The following is a 10,111-nucleotide window of genomic DNA, read 5'->3' on the forward strand; positions in this document are numbered from 1 at the left end:
AACACATCACAGACCAGGTATACCTGATCTATATTTTGTTGCTGCTTAAGAATCACTGACCACTCAAAACTAAGGGTGTTTTGCTGTTGGTTCTTCAGAAATGGAGATCTCAGAGGCAGCAGATGAGATGAGCTTTTTTTGCTTGTTTTTGTATGTTAATTGTGACAGTGTATTTGGGCTTTGATTTTTGTCTGTGCATTTCTAAGCAGGTAGGGGTTCTATGCAGTGATTTACCAGTTAAAGAGGAAAAAGAGAAGTCTGGTAGGGAAGATGACAAGCTGAGCCTGTTCTCCCACATCTCTTTTAACTGCTCTTGGACAAAAATCAATAAAGCACTTATCTATCCATTTAAGAGTGAAGAGGTATTGTCTCCATTAACATGTGATAAAAGGCTAAGTGTTCTGAAGGCAGCAGCTGCAAAACATGTGTGGAGAAGCAATTTGTGTGGCTGGTTTTGCTCTTAGCAATCCGCATTGTGAAGAATTGGAGAGTATGGAGCTATTGCACTAAGGAGATGACAAAGTGACCTCTATATATTATCTTCCATGCAGACCCTTTTAGAGACGACCACGAACCTTCTAAACCATGATCTCCACTGGTCCCTGTGTAACCTAAGAGCTTCTGTCACTAGAGGGCTTACCCCAAAGCAGGATTACTGCTGCATTTGTCTACAGCAGTATAAAAGGAGGCAAGAAAGCGCTGATGAAATCATCGTTTTCAGGTAAAGTAAGGCATAGAGTCACAGGTGAGATTATTAGCTTAAAAAATAAGACCACAGAAGTATTCCTGTGAGCACAACCCCTGCACTGTATGTGGGCTGGCAGTCAGACTGCTCTTTGCATGCAGCCAGCTCTGCCTCAGCTGAAAGGAATTCCCTTGCAGTTTTGGGAGAGCAGTGCAGTAAGCTGTGGGCTCCCCTGTCATTTAACCTAGCGGTGCATGTGTTAGCAGAAGGTGATTCCCTGCTGTACACAGGCAGCACAGTCCTAGTCGATATCCATAACTGCCTGTGTGCCCTTATTGAACTATGGCAGGAACACTTTATAGAGAGCTTCATAAAACATAAATGATCTGGAAACTGGCTGCAGCAAGTAAAAGGAGGGGTGTAAAATGAAGTGTTTTACTGCTAGCTGATGTACTGCTTGTTCCATCTCAAATACAGAGCGTTGTGCTGGGGAGGGCTGGGCCTACAGGTGTCCACTGGGTCCCAAGAAGTGGTTTTATTTGCTTTGTATTTGTACGCCTCAGATTGATCGCATCCCTGACTATGTGCTCTGGCATCACTGATGTCCCTGTCTGCAGCCAGGTAGCTGTAAAATGTAGGATGGCTGTTACCTTAGTAATGAGATCTGCAGCTGCATCAACAAGTGGGCGTTTGCTGCTGTTCTTGTGAGTAAGTCTAGAGGTCCTGCAGGGCAGTGTGCAGGTATGAAGTGAGCATGCATGCTGTTAATGTGAGGTTACCAGTAAGCAGCCTTGGTTCCCATTGGCCATAGCTTCCCTCTCAGAAGCGCAGTGCTGTCAGGCTGCAGTACTCTTCTTTCAAGCACTTCACGGATTTATCTTCTCACCTTTGCAGCTGCGGCCACTTATACCATTCCCTGTGCCTGCTGAGTAAGGAGTGCGGGGCAGTAAGCAAAGATGCGATGCAGTGGATGTGCTATAAATGCAACTCGAGCAACAAGGGAGGAAAACTGAGTGAGAACTTCTCAGAGCTGAAAAAAGGAAGTGGAACGTCCTTGGCACAGGTGAGGCTCCTCATGTGGTTGCTTTCCAAATTAGCTTAGAGAAGTTCTGCATTGCTCTGTTCTTATGTCTTACTCTGCTTCCAGAGAAGCCTGTGATCAGTAACTGTCCAACAGCATTGGCAGGCAGTGTGTCACGTTGATGGGTGTCATTTAATTTTGGTGTGGGTATACAAGAAATGGAAATGTGTTGATCCAGAACTGCTAGCCCAGGGTGAAGCAGAGCTGATACCTGCCTGAAGAAACTCATTTGTTAGAGCCTGAGGTGGGCAAGCAGGAATAGTTCCTTTTGAACTGTATTTAGCTGTGTTTTATGTAAAACATGTAGTAGAAGTTGGTGCATTCCTTGTGGCTGAGCCATAGAACCTCTGCTCTGCACTGCTGCTGGGCAGCCTGGCTCTGGGTAAGAGATGCTAGCACAGTGTTTAAAGAAGCTTGCATGCAATCAGGACTGCTGCGGTTGTATTTGAGCAAAGCACGTCGGGGATTGAGCAAAATCCCATCTTTGGGATGTCTTCAGGAATTTTGAATGGGGGGGAACTGAGCTCTGCTGTCCCACATCCCAGAGGCCACTGGGGAGGGTTTGTTCCTAAATGCTTCTCAGTGCTTTGGGCATTTGTCACCACCCTGATGACATGCAAAGCAATGCATTTCCACTTCTGAAAGCCAAGTCATTCGATCTGGGAGTACATCCTTATAGAAGTACTTCCATTTTCTTATAGCAGATTATTTCAATTTCTGCCAAATCAATTCTGATCAGAAGATAGCTAACAGCATTAGTCAACTCCCATCAGCTTCTTTATTAACCATAAAAGAAGCTTCCTGTTTGAAGAGAGGCTTAGGGGAGAAGTAATCTCTGAGGAATGTGTGGACCGTGAGGCAAGCTTTGCAGTCAAACTGTGTTAGTTTCTTAGGTGGTGACAGGAAAAAGACTTGTATTTGTATGTAGCTCACTCTGAAAGTAATGCCTCCTATTTATTTCCACAGAGACTACAACAGATACGAAAAGCACAGTAACACTATTTAATAGAGCAAATTCTCAGCTACAAAACACTACTTTTCAACCTAGTCAACACCATCAGCATATTTGTCAGTGATGAGCAAGAGCTGTATGCCACGCTCGTGTAAATCAGCACCCTGTTGCTGGCTCTGAATTTGGGTAGAATCACAGCATCTCTGTAGTTTACCCTCTAAGCTTTTGCTCTGAAGGAGTGTGTGTGAATGGGTGTGACAGGTTTAACTTTAAAAGCTTAAGACAGCATTCAGTACTGAAGACACATGAGTCAGTGAAATGCCTGGCATCTTATAGCAGTGCCTTACAGCTTGGTTATCACTGGGGTTCTCTCGAGTCCTTTGTCCTCCCTTCAATACTGGTCTGGGCATCCTTGCAGTGAATGGAGTGGAAAATAATCCAGATGATGTGGGAGTGGTTGGGGCATGGAGAGGATGCTGCTGCATCTGTCTGCAGCAGTGAGGGGCTGGGTGGCACTCAGGGCTTAATGGGAGCCGTATGGAGAGACTGAATGGGGAAGGAAAGGGCTACACAGATCATGTAATGCTGGATGGAGAATGTCTCTGCCAGCTGATCTGAGTGTTGGGTGCTGCCCTGCTGGCTCAGCCATGTGCTCTTGGCAGAGACAGCCCCACTCCCTGCAGAGCTCAGCTCTGACCCCTCAGAGCTCTCTCACTGCTTCAGGCTCCCACCTGCCCCCCTGGCGCCCCACATCCTCTCTAAGTTTGTGACGTTCATCACGTATTTAAAATACAGTATTTAATGGATGTGTTTGCATGTGATTAAACTGTTGTGCAGTCAGATCTTCAAAAAAATGGCGTGTGTTTAGACTGAGTGAGGCTGTAACCTCTTGCTTTTCCTGGAGGTTCATTTGCTTAACCATTAGTAGTGTTAATGAACCCTGAGGTTAATGAACAGTGAACCCCTGAAGGATGCTGTGCTATCTCCTGTAGATCCCAGCCCAAGCCCTGCATTCCCCATACCTTGCATAGCCAGCTTGGAGCTGCTGGGATGTTCTGCATGCAGATCCATGGGGAGGCTGCTGCTTTGCAACTGCTTTGAAGACTGAAAGTGTTGTCTGTCCCTCGGTACAATATAATGCTGTTTTTTTCCACAGTGAAATCTTCACTTTAGATATTTACGTTCTTAGCAAGACTTGAATTAGGAATAGACTCATACTGAGAAATGCCACTGAGCATCTGGAGTGCATTTCATAGTACCAGTTCTGCTCTGTTGAAACAAAGACTGTCAGTTTGAATTCTGTGATGCTGCCGAGATTTAGATGTGAAACGACAGCCCAGCAGACAGTGCTCTCTGTGCCTCTGCTTTGTATGTGTGGCTTCTGGAGCAGTGCCTTGGAAGTGGAGGGGGTGGAGAGGTGCCACGGACCAGCACTGACATTGCTGAGGTGGGTGAGAGCACCTGCTGAAAGTAGCCTTGCTCTAACACAGGGTTACGGCATCAGGCTCTGCACAGGGAACAGTGAGAGGAGGCCAAAGTTGTTCTTTGCATTATCTTCCTACCAGCAGCTTGTGCATTGTGTTATCACAGAGACCTTCTTGTCTTCCCCGTGGTCGTCGTCAGTGTCCACACCAAGCATCTGTTCTGTCCTTCTCTCACATCCTTCCAAAAATGAGTTTGTGTGTGAGGCAATTTCTGTCATCCCTTTCCAACCTTCAGTTTTGCCTGGTGGTGTTTGATGTTAACTGAGGCATGTTAGGGAAAAGCAGTCACTGCTTCTGCCTACATAGGTGAGTGTGGTAGTCTTAGTGTCTTGGTCATCAGTCTTCAGAACTGAATGGTGTTGTTGTGAGATGGTTTGTTTTCACCTACATGTATCAGGGAGAGGAGCACAGTCTTGGTTCTATAAATGGTTCCTGGTTCTGTAAATACAGCAGAAAACTGCCATTAAACCCCACAAGATGCAGTGGTTTGTTGGACCTCCTGAGGTTCACCTGGGCCCACTGAATGGCATCCCATCCCTTGGGCATGCTGACTATACACAGCTCAGTGTCATCCACCAACTGCTGAGGATGCACGCTATCCCACCGTTGATGGCGTTGATGAAGATGTTAAACAGCACTGGTAAACCATATTCCTGTGGTTGAATGAAAATCCCTCCGTTTTAACAAAACACTTCAAATCTATGAGGACCTGTAAAACAGACACAGAAACGCAGTGACAGATGCTGGGCTGCTGCAGCCTGTTGCTGCTCTCACGAACTGCACAGTCCCTGCTGCCAATAGCTGTGTGGTGTAGCACTGCCTGACAGTGGTCTATCTGTTCTCCCAGGGACCAGCACACATCGCTGTGTGTCCGCAGTGTGAAATTGCAGCTCTCAGTCTGTCTTTGTGGATCTGCCTTGGGAGAATGAGCAGGAAAGGAACTGTGTGACTTCCATCTGCTCACAGGGGCTGGGAGCCAGCATGCTGCATGGCTTAGAGCTCCCTAGCACTGCAGGAACCCTGCCCTGGAGTGCTCTGCTGCTGTTGCTGCTGGGAGGTGGCTGCTGGTCCCTGCTGTGATTTCTGCCTGCTTCGAGCTGAGAAATGACCAAAAGGCAAAGGGTCAGGAAGGATGTGTAGGGCTCTCCCTTCTCCTGGTGTCCCCTTTTGAAGGCAGGGGAAAAAATAAGTAGTAGCTGAGATGTGGATTCAGTTTGCAGTCTCTGGGTGGGAGGGGTATGAGAGGGAATCGGCTGGGTTGGTGGCTGCAGAGGTGCAGGTGGTAGGTGAGCATCTCCCCATGTATCCCTCAAACTGAGAGCTGCAGTCTCCACACCCATCTCCCTCCCCATGGCTCTCATCCTTTTCGTAGCACAGTGAAAACAACCCCTTTTGTTGCTGTGTCTGTGAATTGAGCACAGAAAGGCCTGGGCAGCTGCAGCTGAGCTTCTAGCACCAGTGTTGTTCTTAAACACATCATAAACTTCAGTAGCAGTGGACTCAGAAGCTGTGGTGGGGGCAAGCAGCAGAAGTTTCTGCTTGGTTCTTGGTAAGGTTTAGCAGCTTAAATTCTCTTCCTGCCAGAAGCTTACTGATATCAGTGAACCTTCCTTCTGCATCTCCTTACCTTCCCTCTCTCTGCCTGCAGTCCTGGCACTGAGAGAACACTGCAGCCCCTCAGCCTTCTGTCCTTAGCTGTGGTGGAAAGCTGCTCATCAGCCTCCTCAGCTCATGCTTAGAAAATGAACTATTTGTCTCCTGCTGCTGCCTCTGCAACCTTGGGCTCAGGCACAGACCTGGGATGAGCTCCAGCCCAGCCTGGCAGACCGTGTGTGTGTGGATAAAACGTGGGCTGCCATGCTTCCCTTGCTATGTGACAAATAAATACCATCTGTGGGGCCATAGCGTCCTGTGAGGTTGCTGTTGTTGGGATTACATGGTTGTTGTTTTTTTTTATCTAATTAACCCCAAACAGCACTATGGCTCCTTTGGCTGAGAGCAGCAGCAAAAGGGAATGTTCCAGCAGTGCCCAGCGTGAGCGTGAGCTGCTGCTGCATTGAGCAGAAGGAGAATGGGGACCAGGTGACCAGTGATGGGTAAGGCTGTGTCCTGTACCAGGCACATCACTCTGCTGTACATTTGCAGAGGTTGGTGCTGGCACATTTTTGTACGGGGGATTTCCTGATGTTTTCTGCAGCTCGTTAATGATGTTGTAACGTTGGCTGTGGGTCAGACCGCCCAGAGGTGCACTAAGGATGTGGCTGGAAATGGCTGCGAGGTGCTGATGGGTCCACAACTGATCCCACAGCAGCAGTTGCTGGAGCCTGGAGCTGTGCTGAAGGTGGGATGAGGAGCTGAGCATGTTCTGCTAACGCCTGAGTGCTGATGCTGGACCCTCAGAGCCTCTGCAGAGCTCCTGAGTGAAAACATGCCTTCAGTGACACGGCTAAAAAAGGAAGAGGCCTGACAGCAGGAGTTTCTATGGCAACAGAAAGAATTGCCTGCAATATTTCAGCTCATCAGCCTGGAGAGCAGTCTGATTGATGGTTACATGCGCGTGGCAGAGAGATAACAGGAGAGGAGAGGCCAATTATATTGCATTTTCCTTGTCCTTGAATGCCTGTGGCCACAGCAGTTGCGGAGGGCAGCTTTTCCTCTTTCTTTTGTTGATTTTATGGTTTTTTTGGTGTTTTTTCTCCACGTGAGGATGACCCACATGTCCCTTGGAAGTGCTGTCAGCCGTGGGTATGCAACTCTCCCTATCACAGTCTCCTGGCCTTTGCCATGTGCATGGGGAATACGAACACTCAGCTCCTTGATTGGCGATACAGGAGGTGGAGGGATGTGTCACCCAGGGACGGTGCTGGCACTGACTGGTGGCTGTGTGCCCTCTAGTGTGTTGTGCTTTAGAGTCTGTCCACAATAACTGGGAGTCATCTTCGCTGAGCTTTGGAACGTGTAGTCCCTCAGTACAAAAAAAGACATAGAGATTTTGGAAAGGGTCCAGAGGAGGGCCACAAAGATGATCAGGGGGCTGGAGCACCTCCCCTATGAGGACAGGCTGAGGGAGTTGGGTTTGTTCAGCCTGGAGAAGAGAAGGTTGCGGGGTGACCTCATTGCAGCCTTTCAATACCTGAAGGGAACTTACTCCCAGGAGGGGAGTAAACTCTTTGAAAGGGCTGATAATAGCAGGACATGGGGAAATGGTTTTAAGTTAAAAGAGGGAAGATTTAGGTTGGATGTTAGGGGGAAGTTCTTCACTAGGAGAGTGGTTAGGCCCTGGAACAGGCTGCCCAGGGAGGTTGTGGATGCCCCGTCCTTGGAGGTGTTCAAGGCCAGGTTGGACGGGGCCCTGGGCAACCTGATCTAGTAAAGGTGTATGTTTGGTGGCCCTGCCAGGCAGGGGGTTGGAACTACATGATCCTTGAGGTCCCTTCCAACCCGGGACATTCTGTGATTCTGTGCACTTTACCCACCCAGAGCACAAGCAGCTGGGTGCTACAGCATCTGCCCCAGGGGAGAAATCCTCCTGGGGAGAAGGGCCTGGTGGCTGTAGGGGCTTCAACAGCCAGGGGGTGGTAAGTTCAGCTTCAATAAGCAGTCACTTGTAGGACTGCAGCACTTTGGGTTAATAGCCTTTGGGAAATGTGTTTGGGGGAAAATATTTAAGAATGAATCTTGAACATTCCCTTAAAAATAGATCCCCGAAGACGACAGATGCCAAATCGCTGCTCACGAGGGAGGCTGCTCTCCCTGGCTCCCATTGTAGTTCCTTGATGATGCTTTTGAAATAATCAAAATAGAAACATCGTGATGCAGTAAAATGGAATGAACTTGGGAGAATCTGTGATTCTTTGTCATCCCTCCTTGGGATATTTAAATAATGCCTTTTAAAGGCATTGCTAATGTGCTAATGCTTTGGTTGCAGACTGTGGCACCTGTATTTGCATTTCCATTACTCTTCACCTCCAGCTGTGTAGCAGCCCCGGTGCCACTGCAGTGACCGTGCCTGGCTGCTGGCTGGCTGGGCTCTCATGGGATGTGTTTGTTTTTGTAACCTCCTTTTTCCCTTTATCAGACAGGGTCAGAGTCTGCATTGGACCCTCAGCAAATCCAGGCCTTTGACCAACTCTGCCGACTCAACCGTGGGACCTCCCGGGTATGTGCTGCCTGTTACGCTGTCAGCTTCAAGTTGGGGAAGGGAACTATGCAAGCTGCCAGGCCAGATGTTAGAGCTGGCAGTGTGGGCTTTGGCTTTTCTGTGGGATTTCATTCAGTGCCGGCACTGTAGCCTGCATAGAGCTGGCTGGTTCCCAGCACAGCACACCTGCACTGCTGCCACAGCTGGGGGAATTCATGGGCAGCAGAGCAGCAGAAATGCCTCTGGCTCTGAGGCTGGGCCTGAAAAGCATATATGGTGTGCAGCATTTCTCAGGCTCCTTTTAGGTTTGCAAATAGCCTTCCCTGCAGACACAGTATGGCTGGCATGCTCACAGAGGGGCCCCTCTGCAGTCCCCTATGGCTTGTCCCAAGACAGCGACTCTCCCTCTGTCCCCTCCTTTTTTCCTTGTGCTTCTGTCCATTCTGGCTGCACCTATTGGCACTTTCAGTTCATTCTGGGATTGTTTTTTCAATGATGGAATTTAAAAACAACCCCAAGATACCTGGAAAGTTGTTTAGTTCAGGATTGTTGTGCTGAGGAGTTCTGTGAGGTCGCTGCGTGCAGCATGGAGCTTTTCCTTCATGCATTAAGGCTTTTCTCATTGCAGCAGGGAGATTATGACCCCACATGAGCTCTCTCTGTCTCTCTGCACCTTACATTAGTGCCCCTGGGCAGTCAGTCCTGGCTGCAGGAGGTGACCTGTCTGCATTTTGTCTTGCAGTTAGCTCTCCTGACTGAACTGTCCCGTGCCCACAGTGGGGAAAAGCACGGGCTGCTCAGTGTTTCCCATGGGGATTCTGCTGCCAGCAGCGTCTTCCAGAATGAGACCTTCCAGCTGCACCTGGCCCCTCCACCACTGATGGATGACTAGCACTGCTGCCTGCACTCCTGCTGCTGGGATGCTTCCCAAGGACAACGCTGGGCTTTTTCCTCTGCCGCCATTCTCAGAGCCCTTCATTCTATGCGGTCTTGCTGGGTGCTCACAGACCTGCAGCAGTGGGTGAGCTCCTGGCTATAGGGCAGCTGAGGGGCAGCGGGACTGAGTGCTGTGAAGTCAGAGGTCAGAGCCAAAGGTACTGAAGCACTGCAGCTGACCTGGAAGCTTGCAGCAGCACCTTTAACTGCCAAATAACTGCCAGTTCCACTCCACAGGAGGAGCGTGCCCAGAGTCTGTGTGCTTCAAGGACACAGAAGCAGCTGTTTTTGCAGGTGGATGCCATGCCTCGCTCCCTCATGGCAGTTGTGGAGTCTGAGGGCAAGGAATGGGAAAAGCTGGAAAAAGCTGCAGATTGCAGAAAACTATCTGTAGGTGAGGAAACTAATCTGGGTACAGTGTGTTCCTACAGATCTCCATTAAAAAGGCCCTTTGTTTGAAACTGGGTGCGTGGAGCTGTGTGCGTGGGGAATCATTCAAGTCATTGAGGTTAGAAAAGACCACTATAATCATCTGTCCAACCATCAACCCACCCTACCTTGCCCACTGCCCATGTCCCTCTGTGCCATGTCTCCATGGTTCTGGAAAACCCCAGGGACGGTGGCCACACCACGTCCCTGGGCAGCTGTGCCAGTGCCTCACTGCTCTTTCTGAGAAGAAATTGTCCCTAATACTCAACCTGAACCTCCCCTGGTGCAACCCTCTTGTCCTATCATTGTTACCTGGAAGGAGAGACTGAACCCCATCGCACCACAACCTCCTTCCATTGAGTTGCCGGAAGGTCTCCACCAAGCCTCCTCCAGGCTGACCCAT

The 10,111-nt window shown here is 49.2% G+C and overlaps 1 protein-coding gene across 1 annotated transcript in view; it reads left to right on the plus strand.

The window, feature by feature from the left end:
* The window catches only part of VPS8 (VPS8 subunit of CORVET complex), a 58,047-nt gene extending 48,304 nt beyond the window's left edge, over nucleotides 1–9,743 (plus strand). The window contains exons 42-45 of the mRNA XM_015870968.2: nucleotides 552–721; nucleotides 1,580–1,748; nucleotides 8,281–8,361; nucleotides 9,086–9,743. Of these exons, the coding sequence (XP_015726454.1) occupies nucleotides 552–721; nucleotides 1,580–1,748; nucleotides 8,281–8,361; nucleotides 9,086–9,235 (570 nt within the window). The 3' untranslated portion in view covers nucleotides 9,236–9,743. The remainder of the gene's footprint in view (nucleotides 1–551; nucleotides 722–1,579; nucleotides 1,749–8,280; nucleotides 8,362–9,085) is intronic.
* Nucleotides 9,744–10,111: the final 368 nt, after the last annotated feature.

This window comes from Coturnix japonica, chromosome 9 (assembly GCF_001577835.2).
Source record: "Coturnix japonica isolate 7356 chromosome 9, Coturnix japonica 2.1, whole genome shotgun sequence".
NCBI lineage: Eukaryota > Metazoa > Chordata > Aves > Galliformes > Phasianidae > Coturnix > Coturnix japonica.